The 17,260-nt window shown below is 39.4% G+C and overlaps 1 protein-coding gene across 1 annotated transcript in view; it reads left to right on the forward strand.

The window, feature by feature from the left end:
- zgc:172282 (leucine-rich repeat and fibronectin type III domain-containing protein 1-like protein) overlaps positions 1-14,893 on the forward strand; it is a 156,583-nt gene extending 141,690 nt beyond the window's left edge. Inside the window, exons 10-11 of the mRNA XM_034701917.1 lie at positions 13,993-14,077; positions 14,170-14,893. Coding sequence (XP_034557808.1) covers positions 13,993-14,054 — 62 coding nt within the window. The 3' untranslated portion in view covers positions 14,055-14,077; positions 14,170-14,893. The remainder of the gene's footprint in view (positions 1-13,992; positions 14,078-14,169) is intronic.
- Positions 14,894-17,260: the final 2,367 nt, after the last annotated feature.

The raw sequence follows: 17,260 nt of genomic DNA on the forward strand, positions 1-17,260 counted from the left end.
GACATACTACACTCAAAGGTGCTAAATTGTGTCTTATAGTTTGTTTTCTTCTTTTACCAAGGCCTGATTTTTTACTCCCTGATTTGTTGTCTTTTAAAGCCCCTTGTTCCAGAAGTTGCTCTTGCCCCAAATTCCATTGTCCTTCTTATGTAATACACTGCATTGACTGTTCTTCTTTCAAATTTCCTGTTCTTGTTCTTTCCTTTCTAGAACCCTGATGTTGTTGTTCTGAGTGGCAGATGCCAAGAACGAACGTCACCACCAGGGAGAAGCTGGTGCAAACTCTGAAGAAAAAAGGCCCTATAGCTCCCCTCCTGTATCTCTTGTTTACTGTACCCATTTCTTTGTTTTCCATGAACACCATGGGGTTAGAGACCTGTACTGTCTGGTTTCCTTTAACTGCTGATCTCGGTTTTTGTGTCTGGATTGGACAATGGTGCCAAGGCTTGGTGTCTGCCTTGCTGTTGATTGGCCAGCTGCTGCAGGATCCAGCTGTTGGTATGACCAACTTAAATTGCTTTTCATGGAACAGTGCACAATAAATGCGGAATTTTCTGCATTGAAACAACTTTTATCCATGTGGAAGACGGCACAATGGCCGTAGGTCATTTGAAATGCAACATGAACAGCATATTGGTATGGCAACATAATATGAACTGCAAACTATCTGGGGCAGCATCAACATGCACAGACAGATACCGTATGGATTGTATAAAAAGACAGGAAAAGTTGGATGCAGAGAACATCACATTCCACCTGGATCTACAATATGTTTAAGTGAATAATATCACACAAAGAAAGTGTCTGGATGGGCCTGCTTTTGGATATGAACATATGCTTAAGAGTCAACCTATAATGGCTCACTATCTGCAAGTAAACATAAGGGACTCGTAACATGGCTGGCTCATCATGGCTCCACTTATTTACCAATGTGGAATAATGCAATTCTCCCAAACCCAACTGAGATGAGCTGATCTCTTGAGCTGGATCCTAACTTGGACTCGACCCTATTCTCTCTCAATAAGAAGTCCAGTAAAGGAACTGAACTGGTTTGACCTGGATAGACTCGACCACCAGTGGAGCCTTGAACTTGAGTTGTTTTCTGGTAAAGGATTAAGACTGTGCAGTTACCAGACTTAACTGGACTAAAGTAGACAGACTCATTACCTGCTGGTCCGGTCTGTGTATTCTAATATCCACTGCTTTCTACTGGATGGTGCTGATGAGGACCTTGAGGACCTTTAACCTGGTCCGCTTAAACAGGTGAGTAATCTGCTGATTAGCCCCTGAACCCTAACCAAACAAGCCGCCAAATGAGAACTCCTTTCACCCAAAGAATGAGTCTCATTAATTGGAGTGACATACGGTGACCCGCCAGCATTCACCTTGGCTGTCTACCAATTTTGGGTCCTGCCCCATAGTTTTAGACAGGCTTGCACTTCCCTGCAGTGAGTGCTCTGTAACCTAATGAGGGCAGTGCTTTAACGAGCGCCATCTAATTGCTGTCAGTGAGACAATTAGAGCGCTACCTTAGCCAAATGATCTGCTTCACTGCAACTCTCTGCTGACAATATCACAACAAGCGTCAGGAAATGAAACCCCATGCCCCCTTGTTTGTTTCTGGGTCTCCCCTTATCTCATAGTTGTCTCTTCCTCTCTCCTCCATGTGTTTTTCCCCCCCCCTGCCTGCCTGAGGCAGTGATCGAATACTGGTGGAAAATATATTATGCTGGGTGAGGATGTGGTTTTGAACTAACACCACAGCCTAAGGGATGAACTTTTCATGTTTAAAAATGGGGCTTCAGTGTTGTTTTAGGCATGGACAGAGGCTTTGCTCTGGGGCTGAAGAAATGGCAAATCTTCCCTGTCAAGCAACATACATAATATAGTCCACACCATTTTCTTTGTGGTAGTCACATTTCAGATACATGGCTCTTCATTGAATGGAGAATCGACTGAGTTATTAAACAGTTTCACGGAAAATCTCAGGGAAGTGTTAAATGTTACATTTCTACCTGAATGTAGGTGTTGTCCAAAAAATAGCCCTGAATGAGTCTAGATGGTGATTCATTATTTTAATTCACCTCTTACTGTGTCAATTTTCTAGGGTCCACCTGATTTTCTGACATGTAGTACATCAAGTAACCATTAAAGCCCTCTCTACTGGACGACCATTAAAACAAATGGTCCAATCAGTTCCAGTTCTACAAACTGCACTGGACTCATCCAGATTGATTTGAAGTGACGAAACCAACATATTTACAAACACATATGAAAATAACATTCGGCCTGCTCCATATAGTATTTACCATTGAATATGATTGGCATAATTACTCTCATGTTTCCCTTAATTGCAGGACTTCTGTGAAACTCACAATCTGGTTCCCTGTTTATGTAGCCGTGTTGGGTAACTAAGTGCACTGAATCGATTTGCTGTTCTCATTATTACTTGACTCGACTAAACAATTTCGAATAGATTTCAGTTTGGCCAAAGACAATTTATTCACCCTGACAACCATAATAACACACCCACATACACAAACAGTTTGGAGGATATTCTTTGTAGAGTTAGTAATGAGGAGAAGAGAAAATGAGAGTTAAAACGCTGTTGTGCTGCTTCACAGTCCTACACATCCTATCCTTTTATCTTTTCATGTTTTTTGATTGTTTGGCAATTGTCTTGCCAATTTCTGCCAATCAGCAGACTCATGAACTGCATTGTGTTATGTCTAAATAAAACACTCAAATGACCTAAAGTGGCACTGTAACAGTAGTTTGAGCTATGCTGCGAAGCAAGGACATTATTTCTCTCTTAAGTGATGTTTACGAGATGTTTGGGGAAGCCCCAGTAATCTAAGTTGTTTCCAGTTTAAACCCTCACATAAAAATAAAGTGACAAAGGCATTTCCATTGCTCATTCAAAGATAATAGCACTCAGACTTAATCAGGCAGGCCATCTCTATGGTCCCATCTACAGATGCTAGAAGAGCGACAACAGGGACCAAGGGCACCTCTATCATAGTTACCTCTTTTTATACACCTATGAAAAAAGTGCGTGTGTGCGTTTTTGTGTGTTTTTTCTCATGACAGCTTGAACAGTGTGAGCATGATTGCAATCATCAGACACCAGGAGCTTTTACACAAACAAACATTCCCACACTCCGTCATTGCTAGTGATTGTTTAAGCGATCTTGTCTGTTTTTGACACGCACGCATGAACAGACATACCAGAGATGGAAAGAGACACAAACTAAAAGCATGGGATAAAAATAGAAGAAGAAGAAACTCCATGAAGTGTGTGTCATAAAGTGTCCTCAATTGTGCTCTAAAGTTAAAAGAAGAATAGCAATCTGTCTTCTATCTTTATCTTAGCCTTTAGACTCTGGTCGCAGACATTACTGTTAGGGCAGATCATCTTTACATGTTACAGAGTTGCAAACTACTTGGAACATAATTTAAAGGAATGAATTGATCTTACCCTTTTGCGATTATCGAAGTCTAACTCAGTATTGGTATTATCTATTACTGCCATCATCTTCATTAGAATCAATGTTAGAACCCATCTGGGTTATGAAATGCTATCCTTGGCATCCCATTAGCTCTGTGTCTTGTGTGCTTGTGACCATGTGCGTGTTATTATTGAACATATGATGTCGGATTTTCCAATGGCCTCCCCAGACTGCACCGTATTAGTCCATATTGGCAAGATTATCCTGTTTTCTGCCTTTGGTCTAACAATACTGGATGAAGGCTTAATTGTGACTTTCACAAGGTTTTTAATTAGTTACTTGTTACAAAGGCTTATATTTTTTTTATTCAAATAACCCTGTTTGAGCCATGGGTGACCACATGATAAATTACAACATTGTCGGTGAGAAAGTGTCACCACGGGAGATAAATCATGGTTTTATTTCTCTTTCTTTCCCTCAGTCATAAAAGTGAATGAAGCTTGCTAGATGCTCTGCAGACACCTTGATAATGATGATGATGATGAACGGCTTGTACACGTTGTTCCCTCCTTCAAGCCACTGTTCACTGCTCTTTCCTCCTCCTTATCTCAGTCAAGTGTCACGGTCACCGAGGCACATTAAAAGCTGATTAACTTGACTGATAGCCTATATGTCCAACTCGTACACCAGAATAGAGAGAACTAGAGGGCCATATGTACAAGCTTTAGTTAGCATTACCCTTTACCCTAAGTAAAAAACAATAACAAAAAAGATGCAGAAATTAAAAAGTCAGTGATGAGTTAAGAAGTAAAAGCATGTTTAAAAAAAGTATGTTTTTAAAAGAGGACAAGGATGTGGCTTGCCTTATCTCCTCCGGCAGGTCATTCAAGTGAGATGGGGCCCCTGACTGCAAAGGCCCGGTCGCCTCTGGTCTTGAACTTCACCCTTGGAAGTTCCAAGAGGGAGGCTAAAATCGGTGTGATGTGTTCCCTTATATAATGTGAGATAACAAAATGTTTTGTTATTAAACAGAGAAAAAGGCATATGTCATATTGCGCTGCCTTTGAATGATTTGTACTGGAATAGAATGAAAGTTTCAATTGGCGGGAGCTTTTTTTTTTTACATGCAGAACTCTTCAAAGAAAAGTGTTGGGAGGGGACTCAGTTTCATTTTTGACTCAGCTTCTTTTTTTTTGCCTTAAAAATTAAGCTACATCCAGCAGTTTGTTAGCTCAGCTTGCCATAGAGCTAACATCTGTTGTGCCCAGAGGCAAAACCTCTTCCTTTTAGCTCATTAACTAATGTGTTACATGTTGTTGTTTTAATTCGAACACGAACACAAACACAAACCTGAATACAATAATTTGATGTTCCATTTATCAGTGTTTCTTTAGGACTCTGCCTTGAAAAGGTTCAGCTTTTCCATCTTTATGCTAAGCTCAGGTATATGTTGCTGGCTGTAGCGGTAAACACTCAACTGACAAATGTAGGGTCGTTAAATTACATCTTATTCAGGGGAGAGAAAAAGCGGATGTTATTTTTTCTGCCACTGATAGATTTGTACTGAAATTGAGCATATTGATGTCTTTTAGCATCCTTAGTCCACACAGAGTAATGTGGTAATGATGCTGTGAATGTGCGGCATGTGTTTTATACTGTGCCATGTCTCTTCACTTAAACACTGCATGTCAACCGTAACATGGTCATGTTTTTCTTTAATGTGACAGCTCCCATATGTGGCCATTTTGCCGCAGGAATTTAGAGTCCCTGCTGGCAGCTACTCCATTTATTTCATTTACGTGGGCTAAAAGGGCACAGTGTGACACTCACAGACTGTATTTGTTTTTACAACCTTAATGCAGAGAAGATGCACCATGTGCTCCCTCCACGTGGGCTGATGGGACATGCTTTGACTTCAATCCAAGCAGCATGTCACATCTGCTAGTTGAGGTGCAGTAATGTAAGTAGACGTGGCCATGCATACATAGCTGTGTTTGAAGCAAACCGTCTTAGTCTCATCTCAAAGACACGCTTAAACACAATATCTCAAAAGGACTATGGGTTTCTCTGCTACATCCCTTCCGGATCCTGCACTCGTTTGACACAGGCTTCCAGCTGTGAGAGTGAGAATACGTCAAACCAAAAAAGAGAAAAGGAAAGAGCCCACATGGAGCTTTGTGGAGAGATGATTCTGCCTTCCTGCAGCATAAATCTGTGTGTGTGAATCCCAGTGTTGTTTGACCTGTGGTGATGGAAGATGAGCGGATGAGCGTCCTACAAGAGCGGGACAAGGTGAACAGTGCCCGAGATAAGGAAGATAGGAAAAAAGATGAGGAGGGAGGTGAAAGCAAGAGGGAAATTGTGGGTGCTGTTGAGAATGAGAAGCATTGGAATCTTAGACAAATTTGAGGGACAATTAAGTGTATGGTGTCGCATCTTTTCGTGTAGTTTTGTGTCGTATCACATCGCAATGCGTCATATCGTATCATATGTGGCATTGTATCATAAATTGGAAATAAAATTAGGAAACGGCTTAGGTAAGACACATTAAGAAGGAGGGAAAGGGATTGGTGAGATAAAACAGAATGTGTGTAAATGTAGTTCTACACTGTAGGTAGTTGCAATCTTGTTTAATGTACACATGTTCCAGTGATGATCCCATTGTGCCAACACTGCTTCTTGAATTGAACAACTGGGGGAGTGGAGCAAAAAGGGGGCAGAGGGGCTGCACAAGATAAGCAGCTTTATAAGAAGAGGAAGTGAAGGATAAAGGGGAAAGAAAGGGATTTAAAAAATGGAAGAGGAGGAGGAGGAGGAGGAGGAGGAGGAGAAGAGCAAAGACGACCGGCAAGAGTGAAAGAGGAGGAGGGTGAGAAGTTGAAAAAAGAAATAGATGAGGAGAACAGCAAGTGGGATGTGTGGAGGATTACTCAGTGTGCATGAGCTCCAGCTGTATTGTGCTGTGAGGTGTCTTTGGTCCCCAAGAAAGCAAACACGGTTGTATGAATAATAGATGACACAACATAAACCAACACGCACAATGCATGTTTATTTTCGTGTGTATTGTGTGACTCGATCTCCCCTTATAAAAGGTTGAAAAAAGAAATTGACAATGAGGAGCATGAAGTGCTTGCTTGCAATGATTGTGTCAAGACACGAAAGAGATTTTCGTTACGAATATCATTTGACCTTCCATCGAGATGTGTTTCGTAGGGACTATCTGAACTTGGTTAGCAAGTGCAGATACTCCAGCATGAATGAGTTTGTCCCTCCTGGAATCTGCGAGTTATTCAGAGGATGAATCCATGTGTCAGTAGCACTAAAAGGTTGACATTGCTGCCACCCTGGAAAAGCATCTGGAAGCTGTGAATACTAAACTACCCTGAAGGAGCCTTGGAGAAAAAAATGCAGTTTTCTGGCCAGCACTAAAATGTGAGCGCCATTGGGGTTTGTTCTGCAAAAGATCTCGCTCTCGATGTTCCAGCATTTACTTGTGAAGGTCAGTAGCACAGCATATTCAGCTGTTTGAAAAAGCACTGCTGTCGAGATGTGTATTCAATAAAAGTCTACGTTCCACTACCCTTTTCGCATCAAATAAAGTGGTTCCAGAGCAATAATTTTAAAGCCACAGACATGAACTCCCACTTTTCTTCCACTTTGATGTATTACATCAAACTTTTTGAACTTATCTCTGTACATTTGCACCATTTCCTTGCAATGAAAACATCACATAAATGATGAATCTACTGAATGGATTTGTTGTTCCATTACAGCACATTTATCAGCGACATACATACTGCAGCTCTGGAGGTAATTCAAACTTCTGGTTCAGGGCTGCAGAATAATCATTAATTGGCACTAAGAGCCTGTGGCACGAATGATGAAGGCAGGGCTTATATTTATAACCGTTTTAAACATTAAACATGTTGGCAACCACAGCTGGCTAGCATTTAAATGATGCACATACTTGTAAAATCAAATTGTAATGAAACTCTAAGGAGAATATGTGTGTGAGTGCGAGCAAAATAGACACTATAGGAGCAGCGGATGCATAAAGAAGCTAAAGATAAACCACAAAGTGTTTGTTGATACAGCATATAACGTTTAAATTATAGAACTCGCTCTCTCGTCCTCGCTTTTCCTGCCACCTTTTTTTTGTTCTACTTTTAGAACTGTGGAACTATTTGATGCATGTGCACCTTCAGGATACAGATGCATATAAATGTATAAAAAGAACAAAAAGAAACAAATGAGATAGTGCTATTCAGCAGGTAACAAAATCATACAAAAAATACCTTGAGCCATTTACATATAAATGACTGCAGCTGAGTTTTCCCCCATACTAACCATAAACTCTATTTCAGGGCTAAAAAAATATTCAAGGTTTTTGTATTTTCATTTTGTGCCTCTTTGTGTACTTTACCTGTGTCGACATAACTTAAGCACTGAAGCCTGTACTGCTGCAGTGTAGCATGGACCTCCTTACTTCTTGTGTTGATTTACACTTGTACTAAACGTAGAGAATGAGATGCATTTTAAAGCAAAGTGATGTGAATTAAACCAGAATTTAAATATGTGAAAATTAATTCATTGTATCACTACATGTCTCTCATTTTTGCAATTTTCATAATTACATCCTAGTCTTTTTCCGCCTTTTGCGTAATAATGCCATGCATGTGACAAATAAGATGTAGTGATAATGAAAAACCCAATCTGCAAAAGGCAATGCAAGCAGTCACATCTCTACTGACTGCAGAGACTCTGAGTTAGCACCTCCTGCACTAATTTCTCCAGGCAGAAACCCATTTCCTCCTGCAGGCCAGAGAGAAAATGGGACTTCTGTTGGATAAAAATCTTCTGCAGGTTTAAGGTTCCAGCTCTAGACTAGCTCTTTGGCCCTTTTTTCATTGGCAGCTTCACACGTGAAATGCTGATGCAGTTTGTTTGTGTGTTGGTAGGAGAGTGAGATGATGGTGAGAGCTGAGGGTGTTGAACTTTGGAGGTTTCTAGGCGTTAAAAACATTAAGTGCTCTGTGGTGTGTTGGTAGTTTTTTTGCGAATTCAGAGCTTCACCCACATAATGGTATCAGGGGCAACACAGGGAAGTCTGGTATTAAGTGATGAGATTTTTGTTTTAAAATGTCAGGCTGAACAAAGCAATGGAATTAGTGCGTTTCTATGTTTGTCTTTGTTGTTAAAGACTTACTTTATTACAGGATTATGTCGCTGTGGAAGGTCAGGCTTGGTGTCTTGTTCAGATAGGTTTATGGGTAAAGGTTTCCAGGGTCCATTTTGTCTTGCTTAATGTTTGCTTTACCTTAGATGTTAGATTTGACACATTTTAATAGGATTTTGAAGGATTAGTCTTTAGTAATCTGCTTTATGTGTCTTACAGCACAGGATCATTTTGTCTATGTAGGTGCAGTTTGGACCAAACAATGAATACATCACTATTTTACATTTTAAAAAATATGAGCTGCTTGCTTCTGCTTTGAATAAAAACAGAGGCTATGTCATGCTGCATTTAGCGTTAAGTTTGCCATACACCCTTGGGAATACAGTTTAAGAAACAGACATGTGCTCCAATTAAGTAGTGTGCAAAGAAGTGTCATTATATACTGGTTAACAAAGAAATAGATATATCTTTAGTGATCAGTAGGAGCGGTTAGATTATGACTTCAAATATCGAATGAAGTTATGGTTCATGACATGAAGCAAGTAATGAGAAAGTGTTCTTGTGTCTCTTTATCGGCACAGCTCATGCACAGACTGCAGTAATAAAACCCAATGGCAGTGTTAGTCAGTGGGTTCAAACCCCTACAACAGAGATTTAGTGTGTGAAGCAGGGCTAACATGTTACAGTTTCACAGCTCCTTTTGTTGATGACCTTTCTAGGTATTACACATTGCCCAAAGCTATGCCAGCAGTAGCAGATAATTATGGCAGCACCTCAGTAGGGGACCTAAGCAGAAAACCGGTGGAAATATACTGTTAATTTAGCAACATGGTCAATGCAGGATGGGTGCTTTTTTATTTGCATATTCAGCCAGAATTTCAAAGCAAAAGTGGAGCAATGTGCATTCTCTAGGTGTACACACAAACTATACTATACTACTATACTTGTACATCATTAAAGTTGATTTTCCTCAAATAGTGTTGATTGGGACCACACCTCAAAGACTCTACTTTGTGCAGGACTTGCTTGCACAGTTTATTCTTGTCACATTTTGGTCACACTCTTGGTAGAGAGGTGCAAATTGAGTTATAAAGACAATGCAGTTATGTATTTACTCAAGTAATTGGTTTGGTAATGTTGCACTTGCACTTCTAGCTGTTGAGACAAAGGATGTTCTGAAGCGACTCATTTCCTAGTGGCTTCAACGGACACTTGGGCTGTTTTCAAAACCGCCTGCTACATACTACCTACACATGTAGTATGCAGTACAAACTACATGCAGTATACTGCATACTGCGTTTGAAGATAGTATGTCGGATTGTTCTATGATTGTTCTATTGGATCTGTTTTGCAGAATTCTGCGGGTCAGGCATTGCTGGATTTCCAGTTTCGGAAAGCAGAAGCAAACAATGGCTAAGCTGATAATGAAACTGCTTCTTTAGCATCCACTTGTGATTTATTAAGTTAAGAAGTAGTTTATATGAAATTTAATAATTGCCTGCCTTCATGTAGGGAAAAAAGAAGAAGCAAAACTCTACCACTGTGCCTTGTGGGAAACAATGGGACAAACAAGGTCCACTGAATACTGAGAATTTTTTGTGAATCAGTACAACATCTGGGTAGTTTTGGCATACTGCAGATTTTGCCTTGGTCACATACTGTGTTCTACATACTGAATTATAGCCAAATCAGTACGTACCATACTAGTATTGTAGGCGGTTTTGAAAACAGCCTTGAATTCTAACCAACTGACTGATCCAAAGCAGCCAAATTCAAGCACAAACATTGTTTTCTCTTGGGATGAGAGGCATGAACACCAGGCCCATTGGAGAGCAGTCCACTGAGTAATTTTGTCATTTATACTTTGCTGTTTTAAAAGATGTAGAAATACTGGTTCAATAAATACCCTTCAGTGAGCCAATAACTCAAACACAGCTACCCAGATTTACAAATTCAAGAAGAAAAAGATGATCACTCTTCCATTTAGAAATATTGACTTTTAATTTTAACTCGTGTTTGGTCCTCCATGGGATGCCAAGTTGAAGTGGAAATGAGGAAAGCAGCCCAGTCAATAAGATTTACAAACTGTTTCACTATTTTAACAAGCACACCAAGGATTGACACATCAATGAAATTAAAAACCCCTTTTTTAATATTTCGAGGCAAGGGTACCACCATCTTTTATCACCACAATTTCATGTGGTTGGTTAGCAAAGTCTTTTCAAGAAACTATGGTAAAGGTATAGGAAATGATCAGAATTAAACACAGGGTTAAAGAAGTAACACTAAGGAGCCACAGGAGAGATGAAGAAAAAATGAGAGAACATTTCTGTCTGTCTTCTGAACTTTAAAATCGTTCTCAGGGTTAAAGCCAAAATCACAGTGTAACATTTTTCCTGTTATGTCCTATAAGTGATATGAGAAACGGCACTGCTGTGAGGGAGAAATGTCTACTGATTCTCAGGTTTGCAGTGGATACTTTCAGAGGAACATGGCACAGAGAAGGATACATTTCAGACACAAAAGAAGGTAGAGTGCTCTGAGAAAACTCAGCAGTATTCAGACACATCAGAATCAACATTAAAAGACAAATCTAGTGGCTAGATTTGAATTAATCTGTGACTGCATGCTAGCCTTAAGTTCCATAAGTGTCTCCCTCCCATAAGTGAGTCCCTCAGCAACACAGCTTTTCCTCAGAGCAGCAGCCCTTAACCTTGTTTGTCTGATTCAAGCTGTGATAATTACTATAGCAAACATTACTGCCAGAATTTCAAACTAATCTCCACCAAAGGCCCTGTTTATATTCACCTAAATCTGATGCTACTCTACGCATTTTACAGCCAAACAAAGTCAAATGTTGTTAGTTAATCAAGCTAACATTATTTTACTAATTTCATCTTCCTATATGCTCAAATACATTTACAGTAACACTAGAGATCAACCAAGCTGTTTTATAAAGGCAACAACACATCTCCAAATGTGACTTTGCTAGCCAACAAGCTCATCGGAAATACTAAAATTACCTATGTCGTCACATTGTTGCAACCTCAGTGTAACACTCGGACATATGGACATTAGCACTGCTACGATATTGGAATTTTAAATTTTAAATTATACTTTTAAAAATCACTTTATATTAATACCTGTTATAATAGCAGGGAAAGAAAAAATGTATGCATATGCACCCACTATTAGAACATTTTGTTTTTCAAGCAAACACCAGCACACTGTCTAAAATGCACAACTTTTAACAACGTTTTGAAATGTTACCATTGTGTTGTGCAGACAGTGTGCTGGTGTTAGCTTGTAACTTTCAATTCCTCTAACCATCTAGATGCAGGTTTTTAAACCCTTTGGTACTTTGCAATACAATCTATAATTAAAACATGGTATCAAACAGTATCTAAGTATTGAACATTTGAACAAATGAGTGGATATCACTAATGCCCAATCTGGTGAAACAGGTATGTTTTATAGTCTTTATGTAACTTGATAACAACAAACTATGGCTTATTGGTGTTGTTGACTTGGTACGGTATATAGTTTACAGTTTGGGTTGTAGTTAAACCCTTGGAGTGGTTTTGTTGTATTTTCACTTAAACTTATATCTGTTTGGATATCCCCATGTGGAGAGCAAAAGCAGGCAGAACACCCACAGCCCTTTTTAAAGTTGTGTACTTCTCTCGAGGACAGACCTGACAAAGTTTGCATTTTTACTTTTTACACACCTTTATCATGATGGTTTTATTTTGGAAAACCTAATATCCGTAAATTGAGATAGAATTGAACTTGTTTATATCAGACTTAAGCAGCTGAAGTAAACCTCTGTGTAACTTGCTTTTTTTCTAAGAACTTCTTGAAACAGATGATAATGCACTCGTGTTGATGTCTGCAACATTAATGACTCACTGAAAAGGAAGTCTTGGCTGGGACTTGATAAACGATACACCAGCTACACCACACTTACTGAAAAGTTGGCATTTGTTTCAAGCAACTCACCAGAAGTTTTCAGCTCCATCTTTCTGTCATCTTTCTTTAATGTCAAAAATGAAAAAAGCAGTCTTGTTCCACAAAGTTGTTCTTCCTGTTAATAACATTTCCAAATTACTATTTGAGCTATTGCAATCAAACTCTTTACCTATGCTACAGTCTGCCAACTTGTTCCCATTAAGTACAAACTTGCTGAACTTTACAATATAAACTAATTTGTTTTTGCCATTTTGTGTTAAATTAGTTGACTGCGAGAGGGATTGGTATAGTCCAAATATTTCATTTTTTAACCAACAACATCTGACTTGATGGTGTTTATGCCAACCAGTCAGTGAGTGATCCAAGCACCAGGTTTTTCCCCATTTACTGTGTGACAGCTAATCACTTAGCATGCTCATATTACAGTACTAATGAGGCCGGCAGTAAGGGAGTTGTTTGAGGATGGGGGGCCGCACAGTCACATTCAATCACACCCTTCCTATAAATCTATAGTCACTTAGCAGAAAGCAGTTAATAATATGCTCCAACAAGGAAATCGACAACTGCCTGCATGTTTACTTGCTGATAAATCAGGATTCAGGGCTTTTCCATCATGCTTTGTAGAATATGTGATTTTTGTGTGTTCATTTCTTTGTCAAATAATTGGTTGAACATTTGTCTTCTCCAGACGAGAGGTTAAAAAAGTAAAAGTTGACATTCTCTCTCTAAGGATTGACTGTCCTTCAGTGTTACTCTTGATTTTTTCCCAAATAGAAAAGGATTGATAATCACAATAGGATGGATAAATGTGAATAAAAGGAGTGGATTGTTGTCATTGTTATCTTATCGGAGTTGCCCACAGAGTATCTGTCTGTCATGGTCGTCCCTTTTACAAGTGAAGGTGGATGAAGTGCTCTTCATAATTTGAAGTGTAATCAACTGCTGATTGGGCCTGGTTTGATCTGCGGAGATAGAAATTGAGTCTGTGTCCTCGTTGGCCTTCAAATGAGAAAGGAAATTGCACAGATGCACACACAAAAACACACTCAAATGTTAACAGACAAACAACACATTTCTCACATCTGAATGGAGCTTTTTATCCAAGGCGGAACAAAATGGTTCAGTTGTAGCTCACGGGTGTTGATAAATGATGCTTTGTGATTGGAAATGTTCAAAAATAATTATTTTGAACAGTGAAATTCCAACATTTCAACTTCTCCGAATTGAGAACTACATGTTTCATATTCCAAATTGAGTTGGATCTACACCCAAAACTGGATTCATCATTTGCCAAGGCTTACATAAGTTCTGGTTAAGAAGTTTTCTATTGAGACCATAACATGGTAGGAAAAAGCAACCTAATTTTTCTCTTTTCTTGTTTCTTTTTTTATCTTTCAGACCCAGTGAGCAGGAGGAAAACCACGTGTCAAAGGTCAAAATGGATGCAGCTGAACAGATAGAGAGAACAAAATAAAGTAGCAGGGTAATGGTTAGCCAAATCATGTTGATTTCACTCCTCACCCTCACTGATATCATCAAACATTTTCAATAAAATCATCATTGCTCTCTCCATAGGTTCATACGTCCAATTGAAAATCCAGACACTTTAACAAGAAGAAAAATGAAGTATGACTGTATGTGACTACATCATCTGCATTATTACCATCTTGGTTGCAGTCATACAGGCCCTCTTCACATATCCATTACCACCATGGAGAGTGTTTGTGTGCACACAGCATGATCAATAGCAGCTAACATCTCACCCGTTCTATTTCTGAAGAGTTACATCCCCACATGTCTGACAGAAAGCCTTTTATATCAACAATCAGAGCAACACAGGTGTTCTATATTAGCATCTTCTTCATCATTCTCATACTTCAGACTCCATGCTGGCAACTGTAAATGGGATGTAAGGTTACCAACTACCATCGCTGATATGCTTCATCTGTATGTGTGTGTTTGTGCACATAATTGCACTGCCCACCGTTCACCAGTGCCATCATCATCATCATCATCATTATCATCATGGCTGTTCCCTGTAGAGAGTAATCGGAAGTTGTGCAGAAGAGCAAACAGACAGAAAACCTCAAACCTTTTGACCAATCCAAGAAGGAACACACACACACACACACGCATACACACACACATACCCCCCAAAAAAGGAAAAAACAATAACTCACAAACACTTTGTCTTCACGTTTACCCCTCTCTGTGTTCTCCCTTACTTTTTCTTTGGGCTTTATCTTTTCTATGTGTACATAAAGCAATTTCAAATCTTATAGTTTTGTACATGTAATTTTTATGGTGTGTGGAATTTTTTTAATAAAATAAAACAAAAATGGACTACTTTCTCCGTGAGTGGCTGTATTATTTCCTTATTCTGTCTAATTGAATGGCTTTCTATTTTTACATAGTTGTCTGCCAGGTATTGCATCACCAGTGAAAAAAAACTGCTGGTAGAAGTAAACATTATATTGCAATCTTAAAAATACTATGATTAGAATAGGATTAAGGTCTGCCGCTAAATTGCTTGTATCAGTAAGGCTCAACACACAAGGTCTCTGATGTTCTGTTGGTGGAAGTACATTAATTAAAGCTCCTGTGAGGATTTTTTATCTGGTTATGTAAAAGACTGAAAGTTATATTGATGCCTCTGTATGACCTATAAAAGCAAGCTGCACAGAGCATACTGTAGACTGTATATTAAAATAGGAGTTAGTTAGGCTTAAAGCCAAGAGATTTAAAGCTCCCTGTGCTGACTGGCTGCAGCATAGGTCATAAACCCCGCCTCTGTCATTATTCCAGAGGGAATAATGGTGAAACTACAAAATTAAAATGTCAAATAAATGTATCTCAAACATTGTTTCGATCCTGATAGTTAGTTCTTATCATGCTGGTTTTTGTCCAAGTACTTTTTTAGAAGTTTAGTTTAGATATTAGCAGATGTGGCATCATGATTGACAGCTCTGTTGACAAATGCATGCTCCTGTACTAGAAAAGTAGAGGTGGAACAGTGAGAGAAACTCTACCACCAGAGTCATTAAACTTTCCAAAGCCATAAGTGTATTCTTCAAATCAACACATGAATCTGTTCTGCTGAGGACTGTATCCACCTGAGGAGTTCTCTATTTATCTATCGGTAAGTTTTATGCTTCTTTTGGTTAGTGTTAGGAGCGTGACATTCATTTCTCGATGCATCAAGCCCAGTTACTTGTGCACACGCATTGGCCCCCTGGCGACAGAGCTCATAATGGGACGAAAACTAGGTTTCATGTCCATTCTGTATAAGGTCAATGGTGCAGAGCAGCAAAAGGCAAAGATGCTGACAGCTTTTCTCTGCAAAACAAGAGCAAACTGCACAGAGCAGCAAAACATTGCAGAATTTTTGCACATTGATGCTTGTAGAAGCTGCAATAAATATCTCCTTCAGTTTTGGAAAATAATGTTTTGTATTACGGCTCATAACTTGTCCGGTCTTATTCCCTCTCATAGAAGTGTATTTTTTCTCTTCTTCCTTTAAGCCAGAGTAGACAGCTGTTTTCACTGAAGTAGGTTTAGTAAGCCCACTGCACACCTGGACTCCACTGATCAGCCTTAAACCAATCCACACTACTGACTGATGTTTTTCCGCTTTTTCTTCACTGGCACATCATTATAAAGCCTCCATGCACATGATTGGATGAATGCTTCGCTCACTCAGCCTTCACTGGTCTTAGACTTTGACTCTCAGACTGGAAAATGAGCACAGCTGTCATGGAAAATGAACACACTTTCAAATCTACCCCGAAATATTCACTGAAATCTGTGTCGAGACATGAGCCTTGCATAAAGCTCTTTCTACCTTTTAAAGGTCTCCTTAGCTTGAAAAACATGGAATCATGTGTACACCTCTTGCTCTGTATCCCCAGTTGTGAATGCTTCCTGTGAACATAACCTAAATCTGTCTGCATCCTCCTTCCCTCGTCCCCTCCCTCGCCCCCTGTTGCTTTTCGACCTGCAGTCTTTCCTCTCCCAACCTCCAACCCCCTCGCCTCTCTAACTCTCTCCCGCTCTGTTTTTTCTCCTCAACTCTAGCACTCAATCTGCTCTACACAACTCCATCCGTGCTCCCCAGATCGACTCCACTCCTTCAGTTCTCCGCTCCTCAGTTCTTGGCAGGATGCCAGGGCCAGATCAGCTCCCCACCACGTCTCTCTTTCTCACATCTCCACCTGTTAACTCTATTTCCTCTCTCGTTCTCTTTTTTTTTTAATGTCCTCCTTTACACATAAAGCAGACAGAATAGAAATAGAAGAGGTATAATGAAAGGAAAAAGAAAATACATCTTCCCTAACAGAGGCAGAAAAGAAGCAAAAAAATCTTGAAACATTACCGCAGACAGGAAAAGATTTCAAAAGACGATAAAGGAGGACGAACGCGCAGTCTTCCCAAGAGCTATTAGAGGATGTAGAAAATACGGCACCTGGGGTCTCATTTTGAGAAAGATCCAAATATTAAAATTTGATTCATGTTTCAGTCTTTGAGCTCTGCAGCAGGCAGAGAGTGTGATTATAATGAGAAATAAACTCAGCAGAGTAGAAAACAAAGTCGAAAACAATCTGATGAGTAGTTATTATCTTTATGAATTAATTACTAAAGGGTCACCTTTGCCTGGAAAGTTTTCTTC

Source organism: Notolabrus celidotus, chromosome 14 (genome assembly GCF_009762535.1).
Source record: "Notolabrus celidotus isolate fNotCel1 chromosome 14, fNotCel1.pri, whole genome shotgun sequence".
Taxonomy (NCBI): Eukaryota; Metazoa; Chordata; class Actinopteri; order Labriformes; family Labridae; genus Notolabrus; species Notolabrus celidotus.